Source organism: Penicillium samsonianum, assembly GCF_028829775.1.
Source record: "Penicillium samsonianum strain IBT 33392 chromosome Unknown utg000005l_segment0_segment0, whole genome shotgun sequence".
In the NCBI taxonomy this organism is placed as follows: Eukaryota; Fungi; Ascomycota; class Eurotiomycetes; order Eurotiales; family Aspergillaceae; genus Penicillium; species Penicillium samsonianum.
Window position 1 is genome coordinate 1,699,893 of NW_026643263.1, and position 25,193 is coordinate 1,725,085.

Sequence of the window (25,193 nt, forward strand, 5' to 3'; positions counted from 1 at the left end):
AGCAACACCGTAACCGACCTTAACGTAACCTTCTCCAATTCATCTGTCTCTTTCATTCTATCCGGGGACATTTCCCATCTCTCGCTCCTTCATGGAAAGAGGTCACCCTCTCATTGTGACACACCCCACTTTTTCTTTGTTACTTCGCCTGTGTTTATTTCTCCCCAATTGCGCGGCTTCGAAATCCCAGGGTTATGGGAACATCCCCCACGCGCGATAGTGATAGGATGCCCTGATTATTCGGCACCTGAATAAGGTCGGATCTTCTACATCCACTATCCTTCCCTTGACTCAATGCGTTGACTATCACCAGGCAACTCGCCATACCGACTCGAGAGGTCTCGGTGATAGACTTCGGCCCAAATTGTGCTTGAAGCGCGTATGATACAAGCATCTCTTGTGGAACAAATCGCGAAACCCTGCGCACTGCGATGTCGGTGAACGAGAAACGCCATTCTCAAACCACTACAACCCCCCGAGCTGCGAGTTCCTCCACGTCGGACCGTGAAGTGCTTGACCAACGATTGCAGCGCCTCTCCGACGAAGTCCTCCCCCCGTTCCATATTTACTCACATTTCCGACCAAAACGCCCTTTAACCTGGGGAACCGGTCCGCCAACAATTGGGCTGTAGGGCATGACAGACCCTTCAGCTTGGAGGAGCAGCAACTACAATATACGACCTTCTTGACGCACCACGATACAGACTCATTGCTTCTTGCTGTCGGGGACTGGTCAGACGAAACGGGGCGCATTATGGCCGATCGATCAACAGCCCCAAGCGCTGGAGAAAGTTCGAGAGAAACCGTGGCCAAAAAGAAGATTAGTCTCAAGGACTACAAGACTCAGAAGACCAGTGGCGCTGTCGCATCCCCCCTTGGCCTCGAAGCGGGTAGCCGAGGCGCATCAAGCTCCACCAAGTCCGAGGAAAGACGACAAACTATATCTTCGGAACCCGTCAAGAATAACGAGATGACTAAAATGCCTAGAATGCCGCCGAAGTCACATGCGCGTCTCTCTCCCGAAAGACCAGGCCAGAAAAGGCCATCTGGGTCGGAATTTGAATTCACTAACCCCTCGGCGACTAAGAAATCCGAAGCACATCCTACAAAGAAACTGCGACTCTCTCCCGAGAAAGAGACACACCGAGAGCCCAGCCCTGCCAAATCGCACTCCCCCAAGCTGCCCGCACTTCTTTCGCCTACCCTCCCACCGACATCGGGTGGCCCCAGACTTCCGCGCTTACTATCTCCTACCCTCCCCCCAGACATCGAAAAGGAGTTGGCCCGCCTTGAGGACCGTTCACCGTCTCGCAATAGTCGGGCAGGAAAAGGATTGCCTGCCAAAGAACCCAGTACCCATGAACATACAAGAGACCACGCCCGTGCCGACCCACAAAAGACGCAGCTTCTTGCCAAACTGCGGTACGGAAGATCGAATCGAAAGCGTGTCGAAGCTCTTCTTAAATTTTCTGGTAAAAGGAAAGCCCATCTGTCAGATTCACCGGTCAGCCAGGATACCGATCGTGATGATGTCTCCCATCGCAGGAAGAAGGGAGGGGATACTGGTTCGTCTCGTGGACACACATTCGGGAATCCGAAAAGCAAGAAGCATGAGACTGATGAAGCCCTTGGCCCTCAAGATGGTCGCTCAAAGGAGCCAAAGACCTTCCCCGAAAAGCCTCGAACGCCGGTTCCTCAGCCACACTTGACCTCTCATTCAATCGCTCATGACAAAACCAAAACAGCTTCCATCACGCCGGTGAAAGACCTAAAACCTCCTACCTCTCGTCGAAACGATCTCGGAGAGACCGATGCCAAAACTCCCTCTTATCCCGCCAACAAACGTCATTCCGTTGATCCCGGGTCAATCATGAAAGCTTCCCCGACACAGGCAGATGGACGTACGCGCAATGAGCGGCAGGTATGGTGGGATGAGTGGCAAAAGTTTGCGAGCATCGGTCGTGAATTGAAACATGCCGCAGAGCGGCATACCTCTAAAACCGGGACCTCGGCCACTGACGAAAAGCTAGCCGTTGTGACTGCAATCGAAGCGTTGTTGTCCTTTATTTTGGCATTTGTAGCGAATGACCAGGCCAAGGCTTCATCACGCCAGGTCGGCGATTCCTCAACATGGCTGTCTATTGTGCCATACTGGCGTGTGGTCAGGAAGAACAGTGTACCCTATCCGGCATTGAACAGTCTCTGCTTGCTCCTTGGGGCTGTGTCCTTCACTGCCATTCACACCCTCGACCTTGAACGCCTCGCGATAAGCCCAGTTCCCGGAGAGCACACTCCGGTTCCCACGCCTGGGAGTGACGGAAACGCAGCCCTGTCGGATGAGAACAGGAAAAGCAGGAAGGAATTTTCAGAACTGAAGGCTCGTCTTCCTGAGTGCTACAGGGATTCCCAGAGGCTATGGATAGAGGGCACCCGGGGTCTTTCTGAAGATGTCCTTGGCCGTGAGTTCCCCACGATCTGGTCCCAGCGATCTCGAAATTATTCGGAGCGAGGCCGGTCATCTTTGAAGGCTGGCGACTATGCTGGAAGCTATTTCCTACCACTTGGTGGCACCACCCCGCCCATCGAAGTGGTTCGGTTTGGCTGGTCCCTGCTGAAGGAATGGTGCTCGAAAGAACGAGTGGAATGGAATGGACGTCTTGGTCTCTAAATTCATGTTTCATACTTGTCTCCTTTTTTTCCCCGTCGCTCGGAATATGCTTCATATGCTTCATATGGCGTCTCAGGGGAGGCCTCGTTATTTCTTTTTCGCACAGGTCATTGCCTTTTTCCTTTATATTTTCTCATGATACCACGAGCCCTGGATTTTCATGTAGCTATTTGCAATTCGAATATACCATGGGGGATGCAAAAGAATACATTATTTTCTCAGAGAGCTGCTTTGGCATCGCGTGCAACCGAGAAGTAAATGCAGAATGTATTTGCTGGTCAAAGTCTTCCAAAAATGAAATCTACTTGAAAGTCAAGAATTTCGCTAAAGCATATGAAAATATTATAACCGCTCAATCGTACAAAGATGGCGCATGCGTTAGGGACTTATAAGATGAAGAAAGAAAGGCCAAAACAGCCGACCTAGACCTCTTGATATTCAGGTCCGAAGCGATTCTGCGAGTCACCAAAGAGCCAACCAGCCTCGCGGCAATACCGGGCTTCTCTGCCGTAAATGCCGACTTCGCTTGCCCAGCATATCACCGCTGCATCTACAATATCTGCGATCACACCTTCCATTGCACCCAGTGTGGTCCAGCCAATTGTTCCAGCAATAAGACCGACGACGTAGGCATAAAGACTGCCACGAATGGTGCCACCGGACGCAGAGGTTGTCAGGCTCCGAGCAGTGGTCACCCAACCACCGAACCCCAAGGCCAAGGACATCATGAAGCGCGCAGCGTAGAGGATCAATTTAGACAGCTTGTATGAGAGTAGAGACCCCGAGCTCCCGGGGGACCGAGAATAGGAACGGGGATGTAAAGACGTTGAGGCCGCTGATGGAGCAAGGACAGTCATTTGGCTCAAACCCCGGGAAGAAGCGGCAAGAGGCTGCGAATGAATCGCTGCATATGTAAGAGAAAGAGGATTGGTCAAGTAAGTAATGGGGGTGGGGACGAGTGAATAGGCGAACAGACTGAGCAACGAGGAGATGCGACCTGGTAGCAAAAGAAGAGGAAGTCGAACCAACAGTCCTAGTAGTCTGGACAAAGAGATCGTGCCGAAGAGAGTTGTGGCGGCGTGAACGACGGCTGCCTGAACAATTTGCCTCGAGGTGGGTGCCGGTGTGGCCAAACGGTGGAAATACCACTGGCTCACTGTTGCAGCGGTGACAGCACGCTGGATGCCTGCGATGACGCCAATCGACCACAGATAAACGACAACGAAATAGATACCGAGCCACCAGCTACCCACGTCAATGATGAACGATTTCGAGCTAACAAGATGACCGCCCAAGAAGACGCGAGTGAACATGAGCATCCAGATCCACGTCCAGGAAACAACGCAGACCAAGGCACCTATACCAAGAGCAAGCAGCTCGGGATTGGCGGCCAAGATTCGACAGGCAAATTCAAGAATGCCTATGGCCTTCCCTATAGACTGACGGCCACGCACAACATTGTAGATCCACATGGTAGCTATGAGAAACGGGACAGCAGAGCCCCATCTCATCGCCTTGTCTTGGATACTCGTCCCATGCCATGGTCCCTTGAAACTTGAGATGAAAGAATATAAAGAGAAAGAATATAAGATAGTGGGAACAGCGACTAGGATCACATGGACCAGAAGTCGCACATAGGATCGTAGTAAGGCCAACCAAAGAAGGGACACAAGAACAGATACAATAGTATATATCCCGAGAAGGAAGAACGATCCATGGACAGTCATGTATATTGTATCGCCCCATCTTGATTTGTCTCCAGATGGGGTAGATGTGTGAAGGTACACGAGAAATGCAGAAGCAAACAATCCGGCGAGAGATATCAAAAACAACTGGCCCCAAAAGGCATCGTGCACTGTGTTTTCTGAGGCAAGTGGTGATACCGATGTTGGAAATGAGCTTGCCGAGCTGGGTGGCCGTGGAGCGTCTTGCGATAAAAGCTCAGCCTGCTCTACAGTAGGCCCATGCTGGCTGGGACCAGCGGGCTCCTTCAATAGTTCTCGTTCTCGGAATCGCTGAACAGGTGGATCGTGGGCACCGGCACTGGATATAGCTTGATCATCGTCAAAATCGGCCCGTAACGAATCCTCCAGACCGACATCAACTAAATGGCCGCGAACTTTGCTACTGCTTGGGCTGGATCGAGATGCCGGTTCATGCTCTGGAGCTTCTGCCACAGATTCGATAGGAAAAGGACGAGCACCAAAAGCACCCTCTTCTCCCCGCCATGAGCTCTTGATGCCTTTGCTAGGGCGATCGTTGTATGGTGAGCTTTCCTCCTCGAAACCTGAACGTTCAGAATCCTCAAGTTCTGAGGATTCCTTCAAGTTGCTGTCGCCAAACTGCCGCCTTGATCGTTGGAGTGCATAGAAATCAGCGATTTCTCGCTCGCGTTCTGTTTCGTCATCTTCCTCTCGAAATTCATCAGTGGCACTGAAGAAAAGGGGAGCTTGTTGAACCGAGCTGCGGGGGGCAAAAGGAAATTGAGATGCCTGGGATGCACCCGGTCGATAAGGATCGGTAGGTCGTAAGAAGGAGCGAGATGAAGGGTGTCGAGGGTTGCCTTGATGCTGACCAGGGCGGCTACGACCCGTTCTTTGAACCTCATCTGGTCGTGAGGTTACTCGCGACTGTGACTGAGCAAGGAATCGTGAGGCATCTAAGGCGAAATGTTAGCCATATAGTCTTCTAATACTCAGGATCTTCCAGTTCTCCTACATTCAGAGAACATGGCCTTATCACAACAAAGGAAGTACGGTGAGTGGGACAGGATCACTGATAGATCACTAAAGGGAATATGCTGAGGAAGTCAAGTACGGTCGGATATTAGAGAGTAAAGGAAAGCGAGAGAGAGGAAAGACTTTGAATTTGTTTGAGATATGCCAAATCTAGGAGAGAGTGAGTGTGTGTGGTGCCTGGGGGATAAAGTGAAGGGCTATAGGGTCACGCAGCTGATGAAAGCGTCATACGGGCACGTCAGGCTTGATAGATGACTCAGCCGATAACCATGAGATCTCCAAACGTACCTACATCGTAGGTAAACTGACCTCCGCTTTCTTTCCCATATCTGATTCTGGTCTTTCCTCTACTCTCTCCATGTCACAGCCATGGGATTATATTGCTAAGCTTGTCTGCATTGGTGACTCTGGCACTGGCAAGTCCAGCGTAAGTGCTATCAGTCTTTGACCTTGTACATCCGCTAACCAAACAATAGCTCACCGTCCGACTTTGTGAAGGCCGCTTTTCCCCATCTCATGATGTGACCATTGGTGTCGAGTTTGGGTCGCGAATTGTGCCAGTTGGTCCTCCAGCTTCACTAGAGCTAGAACTTGATGAGCCTTCTCCCGGATCATCAGGTGATACATTTCCAGAAGCGTCTACCACCTCCGGCCTTCCTACCCCTCCACGAAAACCACAAGGTTCTCCCAATCAAAAACGCATGAAACTCTCCCTATGGGATACCGCTGGACAGGAGACATACAAGTCTATCACTCGCTCTTACTTCCGGGGTGCCTCTGGCGCTCTCCTAGTCTTTGATATATCCAGGTACTCGACCTTTATATCCTGCACCCAGTGGCTGCAGGATCTACGGCATATTGCAGAAGATGGCATCGTTGTCATCTTGGTCGGTAATAAGACTGATCTGACGGGGGCCAGTTCTGGATCAAATCAAAGGCAGGTCACCCAGGAGGAGGCGGAAGAATGGTGTCGCATGAACAATGTGGTTCGCTATGTTGAAACGAGCGCCAAATCTGGAGATGGTGTTGAACGAGCGTTCTTGGAAGTCGCTGAGAGAATCTATCGTAACATTGAAACGGGAAAATACGACCTCAATGATCGGCGGAGCGGCGTGAAAGGGTTCGGGGCCTCAGGAGGAGCAAACACGGGCGTGCCTAGAACTGTCACATTGGGAATGGATGATGCTATGCGCAAAGGTGGCAACGGTTGGACCGGGGGATGTTGCTAAATCCACGGGTAGTCCGTAATAATAAATAGTCCGCAACATATGGCCCCGGCACATTTTCATATTCAACTAAATTGTTACCAGACACCAAGCGTGACTATGACCATCGGAATGAGAACTCTAGTATCTCTAATAACATTGCATTTTTCTTTACAAATACAGAAAGTAAAGTCAAATTATTCGTGTTGATACAAGTACCCATGTAGGCATGTAAGGTCCAGTTTGAGGTGGTCAACACGAGGTAAGCAGAGAGGACGAGAACACGACATCAAGCGATCCATGATTAGTTCACATTCGCCATTTTCCATCCAGGTAGCCAGCGTAGGTGAGTCCATTGCTGGTTAGAACCCTCCATTCCAAACACGATGGCTCGGAAATGAATGAACAATCCGACAATAACCACGTAGAGGAAAGCATACACCGCTGCAGACAATTTGGGGTTCATCCTTCGTGTCACCCAATCAACGCAGAAGCCGAAGTTCAGGATGGCATAATACAGAGCCGGATAGTAATGGTGGACATAAGTCACGCGGGCCATGATGATAAAGGGAAGGTAGTGCAAGACCCATCCGATAACCGGGTACAAGCCAGAGTAGTGGATGTGACTAATTTCCTCGTTGCTGAGATCATTGTAACCCCTCTGCCAGCGCAGAAGGTACCAAAGGAATAGAAGACCAAATCCACCAAGAGCCGCAGTGCTTCCCCAGTAGACCAGGGGGTTTCCTAGGAGATAGTATTTGACAACACTATCATCCCAAGAGCACATGCGCAAGCCGACATTGAGAATCGGCCATTGCCAAAACTTGGAAGCCAAGTCATCTTGCTTGTCAGGATCAGGAACCAGAGCATTGTTAGAGGTCATCATGGCCACATTCAAGTGGATGAAGTCCTTCAAGAAGGGCGATTTATAGGAGCCAGGGTCACCAGGGGGCACTGTGAATAGGTCAATAAGTCTGATTGGGCTTATCAATATCAAGTTTTCCAGAAAGGTATAAGCTTACAGCGGTCGTTAGTATGAGACTCAACATTCCAGTGAGTGTACACATCGCCGGGTTTGTTTTCTTTGGTACACGTTGTTTCAATCTGCTTGAAGCCCCACTGAGGTAGATTGACATTTCCTGCCCGCAAATAGCAGCCTAGGACCGGATGACGGAGTCGGAATGCTGTTGTGAGTGTCCGGATCCTAGATCGGTCCCGAGATGCAACATCATCGACCACCTCCACTTTCCAGTGGTCTTTGTCGTCTCCAATGGTAATATTTCCGTAGGATGACACTTCGTGGTGTGATTTGGTGATTGGTGCTGGGATAGCATGGGAATGCAGGTTGCGACCTGTCTGTCCGTGAATCAGCCGAATGACATCGCCATCACCAACGAACCGCAGATCAGCAGTGGCATCGTAGTCCGGCTCCTGTCGGTTGGGGTAGATAAACCAGTCGTTGTTGGCATCTTTGTGGTGGTAGCAGGTGACCTGCTGCTGCATAGATCCCTCCGGGAAGGTTTGAACGTGGGAGTGCAGAAGCCCTCCTCCGTAGCCCATATTTTTGAGTGTAACACGCGACCCAAGTGCAAGCTCAAGCGGGCTGTCTCTACCAACCTCGGTACCTTGTAGATTGGCTTGGAAAAGCGAGCTCATCTGGGCATCACCTGGACCACTGTTCGCCAGCACCAAAAAGTGCAGATAAAAAGAAAACATGTAGACCAAGATTGGAATAACAATCAATCCCACAACACGAGCAACCAAGTGCTTTGCGAGTACAGCCTGTTCGAACGCATCTGTATTAGCCAGCTAATCGGTAATCGACTTTTAGGGAAAGGGGGCTGAAAGCAGGTACTCACCCGTGGCATCTTCAGGTCGCCAAATTTATTCCACAGGTCATCAATCGTGTAAAGACCGACAAGAGCAGTGCAGAAGAAACCGACCCATTTGACACTGCAGACACATCCAATGCTCAAGCCAGTCAAACAGAGCCAGGCATACCATTCCAGTGAAAAGCTATCACGCTGCAACCGGTGGAATCTTGCCCAGCACATTGTGGTGGTAAATGTGAAGCAGAGGAGCATCGAGTCAAGAAGTATAAACCGAGAAATTGTCGCGTAGGAGTTCTCACACAGCACCATCAGGCTGATCAACCAAACTGTGGCCCGACGGAAGTTCAACTCTCGCGCAGTGTAGTAGGCGAGGGGAATACAGACTATACCAAAGGCAGCATTGAACGCTCGCATAAAGGTATAGTTCACATCTTCTGGATACTTCTCGCCAGACTTGAATTCAAAAGACCCATTATAGCCAGCAAGATAGCCGGACAGGCCAACTAGCATCTTCCCCAAGGGCGGGTGGACATCGAAGTAGAACTCGCGTTTGAGGTAGTGGGAACCGAATTTACCGAAGTGGGCCTCGTCCCAGGTCACAATGTTAGATCGGCCGATCTGGTACAGGCGGGTGAAGAGGGCGAGGGCTGTCAAGATGATAGGAGCAATGATTGGCTCCCAGCTAGCTAGCGCATGGAGGAACGAGGGTGACTGCGCAGGGGAGGTTAGAAGGGCGTATACGATGATGTCGAAGAAGGGTATCTCACCTGTGGTCTAGCTTTCTTCACGTCTTCAGCATTTATCAGGGTTGAGTCCAGATGAGCTTTGCTAGTATCAGGGACATTTCTTCGACGGAGGTCGGATTCGTGTTTGGCGCCCGTGCTCACGGCAGTGTCTAGGCCCGCCATACTGTGTGCCTTGTGGTATTTTCAAAAGAAAATGTACCAACAGAATGGGAGAATAGTAGGAAGTTAAACTGGGGAATACCGAGGTAGACCGATAATAGAAGGGCGGATAGCTTAAGAGAACATAGCCATTCCCCTGGGCAAATAAGTGATAGAATGGGGCAAACCTAGCGGATATACCGGAAGCAATGCTAGGAGTAGATCGAAAAAGAAAAAGAAAAATAGAAAGAAATGAAATGAAATGAAGCGAAACAAGAGAGTGGGAGAGAATAAAGGAGAAAGTGAGCGTGGCCTCAAGGAGGATAAACAAGTCCACTTTTAGCGGGCCGTTTTCAGAACATGGCCCTTGTAATTCCGAGTCTCAACCTAACTAAGTACCTTTTGCACATACCTAGTACTATAAATATACTGATGTATCCGGTCATGGTTATGGTATTTTCAAACTTACTACAACATTTATATCTACATATGTACGTATGGATACTAGTAGTAGATATCATACATAATGAATATATGGTACATATAAGGTACTATGGACAGGTACAAATACAAAGTTATGTACATTATGTATGTACATTATGTATGTACCTTGTACTGTGTATAACAAGGAAATTCCAGGGATACAGCATCTATACCATTAATCAGACAATGCAAAGCCTCGTACAACAGAAAACCCGAGGATTTGGATATATACCGCGAACGTGAACACAAAGAAATCAAAGACATCGGTAAAATGGGGAAAGGAGATATATGACATCGAATTCTTTGGTCTTTTTCTTACTTCCTTTATTCAGTCCGAAGTCACAATTATCCGTAACCCTTTCATTGCTCGTCTCCTTCTCCTTGCTCCAAACGTCTATATTGACTGCTGGTAGCACCGGGGCCCGCTCCTCGGTTTCGACTGACCATGTTTGAGATCCAGCCACCAATTCCCTCGCCGCGAACGCTGCCCTGGTGAGAATCTGAGCGTCCGCGTTTGCTGGTCTCTTCATGGCTTGAAGTCGGCGGGTCAATATCTAGGCCAGGGATAGAATTCTCTGCCCCAAATTGGCCATACTGCCGACGCAGGTCGAGCGACGGGACGGGTGAACCAGCACCCATTAGCGATCCCCGTTCGCCTTGAGTGGCGGGTGTCGGCATGGCAGTGGAAGCATCGCCAAAAAGAACGTTCATATCTTCGAGGCGCACCCCACTCGTTTCGGGGTACAAAAAATAAACTGTGGTGATGGTCAGCATAGTGATCTCTAGTGGATGACCATGGATGAGGGATCCTACCAAGCACAAAACTGCATGCACAAAAGAATGCGTGGACCAGATATAGCCGCCACTTGATAACTTCCTGAAGAATAGGGGTCACCTCGCCCACGAGCCAATTGAATGCCCAATTTGAAGCGGTGCTCAAACTTGCACCTTTGGCACGAATACTCAAAGGCAAAATCTCCGGGGGGTATAACCATGGAATGGGCCCCCAAGATGCCCCGAAAGCTGCGTTATAGAGCATAACGAAGATGACCGTCAGGGTTGGGGTGGCGGGAATTTCAATGTAAATAAAGTAGGAGATAAGAGAAAGCGAAATGAGCATGGCAACGGCACCCGAAAGTAAGATCGGTCGCCGACCCCAGCCATCCACGAGATACCACGGTGGTATGGTAGACAGCAAGTATGAAATACCATTGATTCCAGTCATAAGGATGGCATCCCGTCCAGCCCAGCCGGCCTATATTGAAGATTGGTCAGCATAATCATGAATCGTTTTTGGATCTTGTTTGAATCCGACATGGCACTGTTTTTTTGGGGGGGGGGGGACTCTGGATTCATACCGATTCAAACACGAGAGGCGCGTAGTATGAGATCACGTTAATCCCGTTGAGCTGGGCTAGGGCCTGGGCTGACATGGCAATCAAAACACGTTTGCGATACCGGCGGAACATGTCTGAGTAGGATCGTTCGCCCTCCTGTCGCTGGACGAGGACGTTCATCTTGATCTCACGATATTCTTGGCGGGCCTTGTCATTGAGGAGATCGCCTTCACCATAAAGATTTGCGATCACCACCATGCCCTCCTCGTCGTGATCATTATCAAGAAGCCACCTAAGCAGGGACCTGGGAGTTAGCCTGGCAGACGATGGAGGAGATTTCTACTCACCTAGGTGATTCACAGATCATCAGACTGCCAACTCCAAGCAAGGCACCCATGATACACTGGAAAAGAAGTGGGAGGCGCCAGGAGTAGTCGTTATCGATAAAGCTACAGAAATAGTCTACCCACACACTAGTCGCATACCCAGCAATATTGCCGGTGAATTCGATGCATGCGAGCTTCCCACGGTTGTGGGGAGGCTTGAAATTCGTCAGCATACCCGACGAGAGAATAAGGAGGGAGGCAAACAAAAAGCCTCGAGGATTGATGGAGAAGGGGATTACAAACCGAGATTTCAGACTGGTAAACTGGCACAATGGTAGAGAGGGCACCAACGCCCAGACCAGCAATGACACGACCGACCATCATCATGGGAATACCTGTGGCAAATGTTTGAAGAGCACCGCCAATGAAGAACACGATGGAGCCATAGAGTATAGTCCTTCGGCGGCCGATCATATCACCAACACGTCCCACAAGGAGCGAGGATATGAATGCTCCAATTTCGAGAACTGCAACCACAGTACCAATTGTAGCCCGAGAAGGTTGGTTGAAGTAATCTTTGAAGTACCAGCCACTGCATCCGTTAGCCACATTCCAATTTCTATGGCGAGTCTATGCTCGAGGGACAAGACACGAACGTTATGATGCCAGACATTACACCCTGGTCATAGCCAAAAAGAAAGACACCCAGCGATACAAACACACTCGTGAAGTAACTATATGCAAACCCGAGTCAGTGGTAAAAACTACGGTATTGGCCTTTGAGACACTCACAGTAATGGCTTTCCGACTAAGCCGTGTATCTGGGTGTTTGGTCCATTTCTGGGTGTCATTATGGCGGCCAGAACGCGTTCAACTCTCGAAATATGCCGTGGGGGAGGGGCTGGTATTCTGATCTTTTCAATATCGACCCCAGAACGCTCGTTGCTCAAGTTTGAAGAATAGTGGGCGTGTTTGGGCTGCTTCCTTCGCTCTTTTCGACGCAAGAGCCGTCGGTCTGAGGAATTACGGAGGTGAATTTGCAGCGGATCTTCAGCCTCGGCGAACTGCTCGGCGAGGTCACCGGTATCTGACCAGATTGAGCAGTCAGACCCGACCGAGCGAGCAGACGAGTGGGAAGACCTTCGACTACCCTTCTCGCTGGACTCCAGTAACTTGGCCGAATGTGTCAAGCGGGAATCAGAGGGTATGGACTGGAGGGGTATGTTAGAGGCGCGTGAGGGAGAAGTCGGAGAAATGATGGCGGTATTGACGGGCTGTATCTCGCAGCCCTTTGTCCCGGAGAAAAGAATGCGGAGTCGATGGAATTAACGATATCGATAGAGAGGTTCTCCGCAAGGAGTCAGCAACCGTACCACCTGGGCACAACCTTGAAAGTCACTGTATTAGTCCGCGATAGGGCGCCACTCAGGCGATGTGGCCGCGGGCGACTAGCTACGTAAAGTCACACGCGACGCAGGATGACGAAGTACCGTCAAAATAAATGGGGTGATGGTCAGGCGGAGATTTGGAGAGAGGGGGTGCGTTTGGGCAAAAAGTAAGGGTCCCGAGCCAAGCAAGAGAGCATTACACAGCCAAAGAAAGTCAAATATAGAATAGGATAAGAGGGAGACAGATGATTTTCATCAAGTGTTTTCCGAGAAGCTAGGTTTAAATAGTATTTGGGGATCAAATAGAAGTACGAAATAGAGAAAAGAAGACCAAGTCGAATAATAGGGACATCCAATATGTAATGCCAAGTGGTATTTGATTTGTACGCATACGGAGTACGTACTAGTACTAATACGTACTAGATTGGATCATCTAATGCGGGATGGATCGACACATGGGTTACTATTTACGTACAATATACGGAGTACGAAGTACTCCAACCACTATTAATACATATCGTACATATAGTAGGTATAACATGAACAAAAATATATCTGTCAAATATTGTATGCAGACTCGGTCCAATTGGAAAATAAAAAGAAACTTCCTGTGGTTCTCGAATGTAGAACAAAAGCTTTTACTCTTATATAGGTGCCTGCAATAACCGACGTTTACATTTGAGTGACTATATTTTATTCTTACAGTGATCAAAGTTATCTTGTCACGTATTTATGGTAACTATATAGTTATGTAGGTACTTGAAGTAGGGTATCGCTTGTATATGTACATAAATGCATGCAGGTTTATGAAACAATATTCTATGCCTGTAACGCCCTCCCCAGAATGAACAATGGTCAAAAAAAGAAAGAGAAAGAGAGAGAGAGGCAAAGGGAGGACTTGAAGAACCATGACGAGAGGGGATAAGAAACCCGGTTATATAAACCCTTAAGTGAGAAGGATGTCATATCCATCACTCTGAATATGGACAGCGTCTGCGGGATTTGCGTACCGTCGGCGCACCAATTCAAAAATTATCAGACCGGCACTGGTGCTAGGTACTTGGCGAAGAGAGCTCCCAATAAACCCACGGAACAACCAGGAGCGCCAGCCCCCGGCCCGTGTAGCCTTCCGCTCGCACCTTTTGAAGGTCTCTTGATAGGCGTGGTAGTATAATCGTATCATCTTCTGTCGCGAGGGTATGAAACTGGCCTGGTGATCCAGATATTTGAGTCGACCCAGGTGAAGGTCTTGAATCCTACTTATAGGATGCTGAATTGTTTGCTGAGCGATCGATGCCACAACACCAGCCATCATCAGGAAACATGGCTCCAATGTATAGTGGGGCTTGATGAGTGGCACACCGCGATCACTAGACTCAGACGATGAAAGCATGCCCACATGATCGACCTGCAAAGAGCCATAGTACCAAGTGACGAAGGAATAGTAGGACTGTGACTTGATGTATTCGAACGAGGAGAAGAACACAGCATAACCGAGTGAATCCCGAATAAACGACAGGCTCCAGCCTGCAAAGATCCCGCGGAGACCAATCTGTTTGAGCTTATGGTGACCATAATGCCACATACTCCGGTACTGACCCTCCAGCATGTCACTGGTTTGAAAGCGAACCTGTAAAGCGTCCAGAGGGGCGGCTACAATCGACTGAATTGTGCCAGCAGTGAATCCAGCAGCAAATGTTGCAGAAGGAGGAGCCGGAGGCCATACTCGCTTGACCCCTTGGGACACAGGTTCGTGTAGGGATCCCAGAACCTGAAGATAGGACGTGTAGAGAACAGCACCAACCCTGGTATATATCGTTAGCGCTTTCAAATCACCTAGGGATTTATTTTCGGGAGTATCTCACCCTGCATTTGCCATCAAGGGTGGAAGCACTTGATTCGGGATGAACCGCCAGCCATATGTCCGAACGGCGTGGAGCAATAATCCCGGGGTCGTCGTATGCAGAGACCATTTGCCTTCGGCGACACGGGGGTTCACAGCTCTTGCAAATGCCTGTTTGAAATGATAAGTAACGAAGGCTGGCGATGAGTTGGTGTTTCTCATCTATTGTAGATGGTGGGAGGGTTTACCATATAACTAGGTGAAATATTGTCAATTCAAAGATCATTAGGTCCACAGATACTACATACTCGACACGCATACGAAAGAAAGCTTTGATCGGTGCTCTGAAATAGAAGGCCACCATCTGTGCACTGAGAGCGCGAACGCCTGCGGCAGATGCTCCGGTAGCTGCATCGTTGCGAGAAATCCTTCGCGAACTTCCTGGAAGTTCACCGAGATGGGGCTCGAGAAGGATGGGAGCTATCGGAGACTTCATTGCTTACGGACAACAAAAGGTCCACAGTGTACATCGTATGAAAGAGTGCTTGTGGGGTCTCAAAGAGAGACAGGCTCAATGTCGATAGTGAATTCCAAAGCGCAGGTGATGTAGGCGGGAAAAGAGGGCAGCATCACAGGGTGTGATTGTTATCCAATCAGATGACCAAGTGAAGGCTCACATATATCATGTTAACTTGAAAATTGGAAATAGAAAGAAAGTGAAGAGAGATATTCACAAAACATGTTCGGGTTCAACAAGAGAAGAGAGAGATGAAAATAGCGCTAGTACGAAAGTGGTAATACTTTGATACGGTAATCGAGAGAGACCCGGAATGCAAGAACGCGCTTTTCGCGTTCGCCTTCCCCTAAGCGTCCCTTTCTATCTTTGTCTTCTCTTCCACAACCCAGCTCTATCGGTGCCTTGTCTCTCATCATCGCAGCGATCGCATTGATGCTGCCTTCATTTTCCATCTACCTTCTTCTTCATCCTCAACAAATTTAACACTCGGATATACCTACAATAGCTCCTGCGCTTCTCCACCGAGCTTTCTTGCCATCAACTTAGTCTCTGACTGCGGCATACCTTGCTCGCATCAGGCCATCGCCATGGCTGAGGAGATCGCCATTGACAATAACAACTTTTTCAACCGCCTCTCTAGTTTCTATGCGTCATGGAAGGCGGACAAGCGCTCGGGCAATGCCCTCTTTGGCAATGCAGGGTCCATGGTCATTCTGATGGGGAAGACCGATGAGGAGAACTCATTCCAGAAGAATAATGCGATGCATGTATGTGAATCATCTTCAGAAGTCCTATCCTTGTCCCATAGAAGCCCATCGGCTTCATGACATCGTTACTAATTGAACTTGTGCTTAGTTCTGGCTTCTCGGGTATGAATTCCCAGCGACATTGTTTGTTCTCACGACTGAGGCGATTTACGTGGTCACCACGGCCAAAAAAGGTGATCATCAAGGCATGGAGTTTTGCGGACCACATAGCTGATTAAATCAAATTCAAAGCGAAACACCTCGAGCCGCTGAAAGAAGGAAAGATTCCCGTCGAGATTCTGGTCACTACCAAAGACCCAGAATCAAAGACCAAAGCATTTGAGAAATGCTTGGATGTTATCAAGGGCGCAGGGGTGAGCTAAAATGACCTTTGAATCACCGGTTTGATTTGCCTCACACTAACCACGACAACCGCAGAACAAAGTCGGTACTTTGCCCAAAAACACAGCTTCGGGACCCTTCGCAGATGAATGGAAACGCGCATTTGCGGAAATATCGAAAGAAGTGGAGGAAGTTGACATAGCACCTGCACTCTCAGCTGCTTTTGCGATCAAAGATTCTGATGAATTGGTTGGTTTATCTATGAGAGCGCGGTTAACAAGTGGTGTTTGCTAATACAGTCTCAAAGGTCTCAATCCGCAATGCTTCCAGAGCTTGCAGTGGCCTTATGTCAGAGTACTTCGTCGATGAGATGTCACGTTTACTCGACGAAGAAAAGAAGATGACCCATAAGGCCCTCGCCGCAAAGGTTGATGCAAAGATTGATGATGGGAAATTTTTCAACAAGCTGGCGCGGCTGCCATCAGAATTTGATTCTCAGCAAATCGACTGGGCCTACGGGCCTGTAATTCAAAGTGGAGGCGCCTACGATCTCAAGCTCACAGCGATTCCCGACAGTAAAAACCTCGAACCCGGCATCATTTTGTCCAGCTTTGGAATCAGATACAAGACTTACAGTTCCCTCATTGGGCGTACTTATCTGGTGGACCCGACCAAATCACAAGAAGCAAACTATGCCCTACTACTGAGCCTCCATGAAGCAACCATGAAAGAGGTTCGGGATGGTGTGGCCGCTAAGGATGTGTACAACAAGGCACTGAGCCTCGTCCGTTCTAAGAAGCCTGAGCTGGAGGGACACTTTGTCAAGAACGTTGGCGCAGGGATTGGAATCGAGCTCCGGGATGCCAATATGGTCCTCAATGCCAAGAACAACCGCGTCTTGAAAAACGGCATGACGCTGTCTATCACGATCGGGCTGACTGATGTAAAGGATCCAGACTCGAAGAATGCCAAGAATGGTGGCTATTCTATGGTCATCACCGATACAGTTCGTGTTGGGGAAAGTGGGCCTCACATTTTCACCAAAGACGCCGGTATTGACATGGACTCGATCTCGTTCTATTTCGGGGATGAGGAGGAGCCCGAAAAGCCTGTGAAGGAGAAAAAGGAGACGAAGTCTAGCGCCACTGCTGGCAGAAACGTCACAAGAACCAAACTTCGTGCTGAAAGACCCACTCAGGTCAATGAGGGAGCTGAAGCCCGTCGTCGAGAGCATCAGAAAGAGCTGGCTTTGAAGAAGACAAAGGAAGGCTTGGATCGGTTCACCGGCACTACGGGAGACGACAATGGGGTGGCACAAAAGAAGTTCAAGCGCTTTGAGTCTTACAAGCGAGACAACCAACTCCCTGCCAAGGTCAAAGACCTTACAGTTTATGTCGACCTGAAGACTTCAACTGTGATTGTACCTATCATGGGCCGACCAGTTCCCTTTCATATCAACACCATAAAGAACGCCAGCAAAAGCGACGAAGGAGAATACGCCTACCTACGAATCAACTTCCTGTCTCCAGGTCAGGGTGTGGGCCGAAAGGATGACCAGCCCTTTGAGGACTTGTCGGCTCATTTCGTTCGCAACCTCACTCTGCGGTCCAAGGATAACGACCGGCTAGCACGAGTCGCCCAGGATATCACCGAACTTCGCAAGACAGCCTTGAGACGAGAGCAGGAGAAGAAAGAATTGGAAGATGTTGTTGAGCAGGATAAACTGGTTGAAATTAGAAACCGACGTCCAGTGAAACTCCCCGACGTCTACCTCCGGCCTCCTTTGGATGGAAAGCGTGTTCCGGGAGAAGTCGAGATTCATCAGAATGGTCTTCGGTACCTATCGCCCTTCCGCAATGAGCATGTTGACGTACTCTTCAGCAATGTGAAGCATCTGTTCTTCCAACCATGTGCCCATGAATTGATCGTTCTCATCCATGTGCATCTCAAGACGCCTATCATGATCGGAAAGCGAAAGACAAAGGATATTCAATTCTATCGTGAGGCCACGGAAATGCAATTTGATGAAACTGGGAACCGTCGGCGCAAACACCGCTACGGAGATGAGGAAGAATTTGAGGCTGAACAGGAGGAAAGACGGCGGAGAGCTGCGTTGGACCGCGAGTTCAAGGCCTTTGCCGAGAAGGTTGCGGACGCTGGCAAGGACGAGGGTGTCGATGTCGATATCCCATTCAGGGAAATTGGCTTTACCGGCGTTCCAAATCGGTCCAATGTCTTGATTCAACCGACCACAGATGCCCTAGTTCAGCTCACTGAACCTCCTTTCACGACCGTCACGTTGAATGAAATCGAGATTGCCCATCTGGAGAGAGTTCAGGTAATGTTTTCCGCTTATTACTATGTTATGGGCCTGGTTTACTAATTCGCGCGCAGTTTGGACTCAAAAACTTCGACATGGTCTTTGTTTTCAAGGATTTCCGCCGGACTCCCGTTCATATCAACACGATTCCTGTCGAGGCACTTGAGGGTGTTAAGGACTGGCTTGATTCTGTTGATATTGCGTTCACCGAGGGTCCACTCAACCTGAATTGGACCACGATCATGAAAACAGTCGTCAGCGATCCGTATGGCTTCTTTGCTGATGGTGGGTGGTCTTTCTTATCGGCCGAGTCCGACTCTGAGAACGGTTCCGATGAGGAAGAGGAGTCCGCTTTCGAGTTGTCCGATTCGGAGCTTGCAGCTGGAGACGAGAGTTCTGAGGAAGACAGCGAATTTGATGATGACGCGAGTGCCGATGCTAGCGAGGAAGACTTCAGCGGCGACGATGAGAGTGGTGAGGACTGGGACGCGCTTGAGGAAAAGGCGAAACGTAAGGACAAGGAGACCGACCACGAAGACAATGACCGCGGGATCAAACGCAAGCGCTAATCCACCTTTCTGTTGCCGCTGGGGACATCAAATGGCTTTTTCTTACCTCCTTTCTTGCATTTTGTGTTTCAATCTATGGGCAAGTTAAGTTGGGCTACCTACGCCTTGCATCTCTTGATTGGCCTTCCAAGTGCTTGTACAATCTCACTGGGACCCACGGTGGATGGGAAATCAGAACAAGACACATTTCTGGAGTTAATCGGGAGGAAACTAGTCTTTTAACGTCTCTTAACTGTACTGTATCCAAATATTCATGCATGATATTCGTTCAACACGTCTTGAGACAGATAGTATTTCTAAATCGCAGCAACCAACTAGCATAGCCGGCTAGCCTGATTCTAACCTTGCGTCTCCTGCGGGTACCTATCGCTTCAAATGGACTCCATACAGAGCCTGTATTGGACTCGTTGCCAGTCACTGTCGCGCTATTTCCCTTCACGCATGGATATCCACATACTCCGCATGCGCTCTCCTTGTCCGGGTGTGAAGTTCTCATAGCATACATCAGATGAATAATCCATGAAGTCGTGGACGGCGTCCAGTCCGGGGAGTCCGGACACGAATCCTTCCGGTCAGGGCACCCATCTGTCGGGGTGGACTGCTGTGGCGTGTCACTTATGTGGTCACCAGGATTATCTACTGAGCAAGATTCCCCCTGGAATGTGTGCAAAAGGCCATTCCAGTGTCCAATCTCATGAATGGCAGTCCCACCTCGATTGTAGAGATCCAAGGAGCCACCGGGCATTGTTTTGGCCAAAACATTGCAGCCATCCTTGATATAGTGAGAAGCCGGGCTACTAGCATTGACACTCGGATCAGGCAGGGTGCAGAATCCCAGAACGCTCGATGCCAGGTCATTGTTGGTGACTGCACCCCTGTGTCCAAAAGCGCGTCCTGCTTGTCCAGGCGAGGCCTGGAGATCGGTTTGGAAGTAAACATTCAATGTTCGGTAGCTTCCTTTTCGAAGGGTCGTTTTCATTGCCGTATCATCCGCATTGCTTGCCCACTTATCATTGACATGACGAGTCACACCTTGCAATCGGTAGGAGATACCAGAATCTGCATAAGATTGTTGTAGAATAGAAAGCTGTAGGCAAAGTGAGTTAGCACTGAGATGCCAGTCGAAAAAGAAGCAACTGACTTGGGAATTGATCATGTCATCAGTGACCTGGGTGGACTCCGACTTGCTACTGATGATATGGAACCAGGTCTCGATCTCGATCGGAGCCGTCCTGGCCTGCGAACCAGCAGGATCGGCTTCATCCGATTGGAGGCGCCTTACTTCATGCAAGAAATCCGCATCGGGGTCTTCAGTAGCACAGGCGCCTCTTTTCTGGAGGGCAAAGGGGCTGCACCGAACCTGCAGGAAAAGGGTGACAAGGACGACAAGTTGGAAAAATGAGTGACGGACCATGGTGTTAGGAAGCCCTGGTTTTGAGTCCCCCTTCACACCTGTTTCAAACAAAAAAGGAGAGAAACAAAAGGAGTGGACGGAGAGTCAAAAAAGAACCATCAATCTCGAGATTGACCAGTATGGGGGGTATAATATAACCCATAACACCTGTCCGATTCCATAAGGAATGTTGCGTCATGCGGGAATGCATGTCTTGAGCAAGGGGTACGAGCATGTAAAGGATCGGAGAAGATAAAACGATTGGTATGTTAAAAATTGGAGGATGAGGTCATTGGAACACAGGTGTTATTTACAGGGCATATTGAAACAGAAAGGAAACGCCAAAAAAAGGAAAGGAAGAGATCTAAGGAGCATTATCCCGCCCCGTGGCGATGGCAGTGCTCGGTTGATTTGAATCCCAAGTAAGATAGGTATGATCGCCAAGTTTTCTAGTAAGGAGGTTAGTCGTTGGAAGTTTCTATTCACAAAGAAAAGGAGATCATACCTCGGACGCACCAAGTGCGCGACAGTAAACAAGGCCCCAAGAACAACGCAGATTCCACCAACAACCACATAGGCGATTCCCATGAAGGGATTCTTGCCTCCAAGCACTGTTCGAGTGGAGATCAAGATCGACTTGGTTCCGTCGTATTCGGTGACATTGAAACCTGAACAGTTTAGTAAAATGCAAACAAGAGGCAGTAATAACACATACGATCAATAATCTCGATGGAATATTTTGCAGCAGGCATGCCATGGGTATCGTTACGGCGGGAAAGCTTGCTGAACGATGGCAAACCAGCCGTTCTCATCCAAACCATGAAAGCTTCGTTTTCATGTAAATTGGGATCCTCTTTATAGACACCGTTCTCGCTGGCCCAGACCCAGTTTGGTGGTGGCAGTACTTCATCCATCTTGTACTTCGTATCTTTGATGAGTTCCTTGTCACTGTCCCACGCGATGCCTTTGGTGGTCATTTCGTAGTACTGTTTCTCGGATGCATTCGGATCCAGGATTTGGGGCATCCCAATCGTGTCATTGAAGAATGAGTTTGCAATCAGTCCACATGGATAGTATACCTTCTTAGCCGTGGTGTTAACTGCTAATGGGTCACATGCGCCACCCTTGATCGTATCGTAGGAAACGGCATCTCCTTTCAACTGATTCAAATCAAGCGACTGAACATATCGGCGGTGGTTTTGATAGAAGTTGGTGAGGCGGTAATACATGAAAACCGGTGCTGGAAGCTCGTTCGGAACCTCGAAAAGAAGAGTGCAAGTAACGGTGCCCGAGTCAGACTCATTGATGGACTTGCGCCAGGTGGGTGCCGATATGGCTTTGGAAGATTTGAAGGTCGCCGAATAATGAGGAACGGAAGCATAGCTGTCGGTCGGTGCCTGTCTGGAGCAGTCGGAGTAATCGATGGAAATTTCTTGGACCTAGAGCACATGACTCGTCAGGGTTGTTCTGTCAAGGACACAAAGATATGAAACGAGGCATACTAGAGAGCTGGCCCAGAGGAGAACACCACCAATCGGGGCAAAGATAACGCCAACGATGAAAAACAGAGGTAGAACGCTTTTAGGGGTTAAGATTGGTCTGGCAGGTTAGCACGGTGGTTCAGGGTGCAGATGTACAGGAATCTCAAACTCACTGCCACGCTTTCAATCTTTGCTGACGGAAAGCAGTATCTGGTATGAACAAGTTAGTTGTGGACAAAGGGTTGATGAGATCGCAGGACCTACTGGCTGGTCGGCGAGACTTTGGCTTCTTGTCGCCATCCTCCCTTGCACGCTCCTGTTCCTCGATGGACTCAGCACGAGTCACCTCCTGAGACATTGCTTTTGACCAAGATAATTTCAAAGAGGAAATTGGATGATCCAGATTGAAGTGAAGCGAAAGATGATACAAGGGATACGTCAAAAAAAGGTGGCGCCGGGCTGCCGGAGGATTACGATTGCGCCCCACCGCTTTATTTTGGAAACATCCATATATGTATCAATTTATATCCATCATATCAAATTGAACATATCAATTACAGATTATATATTAGTATATATATTATAATACGGATTATATTGTTATAGTGAATCATTTACATATTTAACTCAATTTCATATCAATTCATTGTGAGGTACGAAAATCATATCTGGTCAGGGTATCAAGCCTTATCCTATGTGCTATTGCCTTTCCGAAAAAGGAAAAGGAAAAGAAAAGAAGACGATTAAGCAGTAAAATTCAATCGCAATAGAGGAAAAGGAAAAAAAAAAAAACACCCGTGGCTAACCAAGCCTGCCATTCTAGACCAAAGCGAAACTGAAGTGAAGCACCCAAACGCCATAGCCAGCAACCAAAGTTGGAAAAAAAGGATCAAAGCCCATGGGGTCTGTATGCAAAACGAAAATAAAACCAATAAGGGGGGAATCTCAAAAGAAAAAGAATGTGTCATGATGAGTCGTAAAAAGCAAGATAGCAATTGAAAAGGAAGCCGAAAGGGCAAGAGGTAAGATGGGTCGATCTAGGGAACACCTAGACATTTGTCTTGATCAGGTGCGGATAGCTGAGAGCACTCAAATATGGATTAATAGTCGAGGGCTGTATTGCAGTGATAGACACTGAGGTAGAGGGGTCAGTTATTGGAAACAGTATCTTTGATGGCTCAGCCTGTGATGGGAGGCGACACACGGGCTGTGATAAACTGGGTGGCATCATTATCCACGGTACCATCAAACGCGTTAACCTGCAATATCATGCTAGGTATTGATGAAAATATTCAGCTTTAAACCAACCCACGCGTTCGTAAGCGGTCCAAAGTTTGCTAGCTTTATTGACATCGATCTTGCAAGCCTGCTGGGCATCCGTCTTGCGAAACTCTTTGCCAACAGCAAGAGCTCGAACTCGAGCTTCGAAGATTCGACGCTTGCTGCATAGATAGGTCGCACATGAAAGTCTTAGGGTGGAGGCGAGATTTAGCTCGGCGGGACTGAGAATATTTCTGTCTGGGTCATTGCTCAAATCCAACATCTGCCCCTTCCAATCGGCCTTCAATGCTTTGGCATTACTGCCAAGAGTTTCTGCCGGGGGCGAGTAGTCCTTCAGTGAGTGGTAATCGGTGTCATCGCGATTCGTACCCAAGGCACGCGGTTTGGTAAGTGGAGTTTTGGGGGGTTCAAAGTTGTCAAACACCTGTTGCTTGGGTGTGGATTTAGGGGTGCGTTTGACCCGGGTTCGCTGCACGCGAGGTTGAGTGCCTGATCTTTTCACCGGCGCAGGAGCAATCTTCTTCAACTTGGGTTCGTAATCTCCTGAGCGATAGCGGTTCATCATGGCCATTTGGCGCTCCAACGTCTCCCGTTCCTCTCGGGCCCAAGCAGCCGGATTGCGATTGTACTGGGTCGAAACAATAGGAACGCAGGAAAGCGCCAGGAGATATTCATCTCGTGTGGGTTTGTTCAACTTATTGCGAAAGATTGCCATATGAGAATTCATGTGCTCTTCCACAAGTGCCTCTGCAGATGGAGGGTGAACGGGGCCGAACAGCGGCTCATCCGTAGCAACGTCAGTAACGGAATCCTGGGGGGGAAAAGGACAGGGTCCCTGGGGGATCCCAAATCCCTTTCAATTTGGTCCGAGGCGTGGGAATTGGTCTTCTTGTTCCCCGTGTAGGGAGTCACGGGTGGCGATGGGAGGTCCATCTCTGACTGGGTCCGTTTTCGATCAGCTGAGATGGGTGGAAGCTGCATGTCACGAGTTGAAGAATCCCGAGGCTTTGCAAACGGTGAAAGCGAGACAGGAAAACTCTCGAGAGGCTTGGTCTCTGGGGGTGACATGAGGCTAGAAACGGATGGGAGACGGTGCATAGTGGTCGGCTGTTTGGCTGGCTGCCAGCCAGCAGACGAAGTCATTTCAGATTAAATACCGTTGAGCCAACGGTAATTGGCAATAAGAGGTTAAAGTAGTCAATGGTGTCCAGGGCTAGAGTTTCCGGAAAGAGAAGGGGGGAGGGGATGAATACACCAGGCAGAGTGGGAAGATGGATGGTGAAAGCTGATGAGTGAGTGTTTATGGAACTCAATGGAAGTTGAAATCACCAGGCGAAACAGGTGATTTGTCAGGTCTGCCTCTTTGTCTTGAGTGGCGATAAGCCAATATGACCTAAGTCTCGGCGTTAAGGCTCCAATGGCCGAATGAGTCAATTTGATGAAGAGGGTAATGGTCCATCGAGCGAGAATGGACCAAATGGGAAATGAAAAGGATAAAGTGAAAAGAAGAGAAGAAGAGAAGAGAAAAAGGAAGATTGAAGGGAATATTGAAAGTGAACTGTGAGTCAGTATGGGGCTGAGGGTGTGATGATAAACTGCGGGGTGGCGCTTAATGGAGATTCCGAGTTTCTCCAGGGCCTCATGAGACCGGTTAGTTGGGAGGACATCAGAGCGCAAAGGGGGGATCTGAGAGGGGGAAATGGTGTGTTTGGGCGTCATTTGGAAAGAACCAGCTGATCTCATCATTTTGGGTCCAAGGTTACTAGTACCTATGTAGTATATACTAGTATATACCTAGGTAATTAATACAAATAAAGGTATTTTTAGATTAGTACATATG

General features: G+C 48.9%; 10 protein-coding genes across 10 annotated transcripts; 3 read left to right on the forward strand and 7 right to left on the reverse strand.

The window, feature by feature from the left end:
• Positions 1-754: 754 nt before the first annotated feature.
• N7471_009567 (uncharacterized protein) lies at positions 755-2,668 on the forward strand (the record flags this gene model as incomplete). The annotated part of the gene is made up of 1 exon (XM_057282286.1): positions 755-2,668. The coding sequence occupies one exon, from the start codon at positions 755-757 to the stop codon at positions 2,666-2,668; it is 1,914 nt and encodes a 637-aa protein (XP_057133169.1).
• A 422-nt stretch (positions 2,669-3,090) lies between these two features.
• Positions 3,091-5,399, reverse strand: N7471_009568 (uncharacterized protein; the record flags this gene model as incomplete). Its single annotated transcript, XM_057282287.1, has 2 exons — positions 3,091-5,327; positions 5,387-5,399. 2 exons carry the CDS (start codon positions 5,397-5,399, stop codon positions 3,091-3,093), a joined length of 2,250 nt encoding a protein of 749 aa, XP_057133170.1.
• Positions 5,400-5,764: 365 nt separating this feature from the next.
• On the forward strand, positions 5,765-6,635 carry N7471_009569 (Rab family GTPase; the record flags this gene model as incomplete). The annotated part of the gene is made up of 2 exons (XM_057282288.1): positions 5,765-5,833; positions 5,883-6,635. 2 exons carry the CDS (start codon positions 5,765-5,767, stop codon positions 6,633-6,635), a joined length of 822 nt encoding a protein of 273 aa, XP_057133171.1.
• Positions 6,636-6,915: 280 nt separating this feature from the next.
• On the reverse strand, positions 6,916-9,351 carry pmt2 (uncharacterized protein; the record flags this gene model as incomplete). The annotated part of the gene is made up of 4 exons (XM_057282289.1): positions 6,916-7,565; positions 7,634-8,393; positions 8,471-9,154; positions 9,211-9,351. 4 exons carry the CDS (start codon positions 9,349-9,351, stop codon positions 6,916-6,918), a joined length of 2,235 nt encoding a protein of 744 aa, XP_057133172.1.
• Positions 9,352-10,170: 819 nt separating this feature from the next.
• N7471_009571 (putative MFS monosaccharide transporter) lies at positions 10,171-12,324 on the reverse strand (the record flags this gene model as incomplete). The annotated part of the gene is made up of 7 exons (XM_057282290.1): positions 10,171-10,565; positions 10,624-11,065; positions 11,169-11,439; positions 11,495-11,688; positions 11,777-12,065; positions 12,130-12,207; positions 12,266-12,324. 7 exons carry the CDS (start codon positions 12,322-12,324, stop codon positions 10,171-10,173), a joined length of 1,728 nt encoding a protein of 575 aa, XP_057133173.1.
• A 1,483-nt stretch (positions 12,325-13,807) lies between these two features.
• On the reverse strand, positions 13,808-15,200 carry N7471_009572 (putative mitochondrial carrier protein; the record flags this gene model as incomplete). Its single annotated transcript, XM_057282291.1, has 4 exons — positions 13,808-14,666; positions 14,727-14,875; positions 14,953-14,959; positions 15,013-15,200. The coding sequence occupies 4 exons, from the start codon at positions 15,198-15,200 to the stop codon at positions 13,808-13,810; spliced, it is 1,203 nt and encodes a 400-aa protein (XP_057133174.1).
• Positions 15,201-15,808: 608 nt separating this feature from the next.
• On the forward strand, positions 15,809-19,198 carry spt16 (chromatin-remodeling protein SPT16; the record flags this gene model as incomplete). Its single annotated transcript, XM_057282292.1, has 6 exons — positions 15,809-15,988; positions 16,077-16,161; positions 16,220-16,341; positions 16,406-16,558; positions 16,617-18,647; positions 18,704-19,198. The coding sequence occupies 6 exons, from the start codon at positions 15,809-15,811 to the stop codon at positions 19,196-19,198; spliced, it is 3,066 nt and encodes a 1,021-aa protein (XP_057133175.1).
• A 363-nt stretch (positions 19,199-19,561) lies between these two features.
• Positions 19,562-20,612, reverse strand: N7471_009574 (zinc metalloprotease; the record flags this gene model as incomplete). The annotated part of the gene is made up of 3 exons (XM_057282293.1): positions 19,562-19,591; positions 19,656-20,285; positions 20,340-20,612. 3 exons carry the CDS (start codon positions 20,610-20,612, stop codon positions 19,562-19,564), a joined length of 933 nt encoding a protein of 310 aa, XP_057133176.1.
• A 240-nt stretch (positions 20,613-20,852) lies between these two features.
• N7471_009575 (CDC50/LEM3 family protein) lies at positions 20,853-22,512 on the reverse strand. Its single transcript, XM_057282294.1, has 6 exons — positions 22,337-22,512; positions 22,246-22,282; positions 22,094-22,190; positions 21,307-22,030; positions 21,097-21,259; positions 20,853-21,040 (listed from the first exon to the last, which is right to left on the reverse strand). Exons 1-6 carry the CDS (start codon positions 22,428-22,430, stop codon positions 20,956-20,958), a joined length of 1,200 nt encoding a protein of 399 aa, XP_057133177.1. The 5' UTR covers positions 22,431-22,512; the 3' UTR covers positions 20,853-20,955.
• A 738-nt stretch (positions 22,513-23,250) lies between these two features.
• Positions 23,251-24,496, reverse strand: N7471_009576 (SWIRM domain-containing protein; the record flags this gene model as incomplete). Its single annotated transcript, XM_057282295.1, has 3 exons — positions 23,251-23,331; positions 23,385-24,164; positions 24,266-24,496. The coding sequence occupies 3 exons, from the start codon at positions 24,494-24,496 to the stop codon at positions 23,251-23,253; spliced, it is 1,092 nt and encodes a 363-aa protein (XP_057133178.1).
• Between the last annotated feature and the right edge of the window lie 697 nt (positions 24,497-25,193).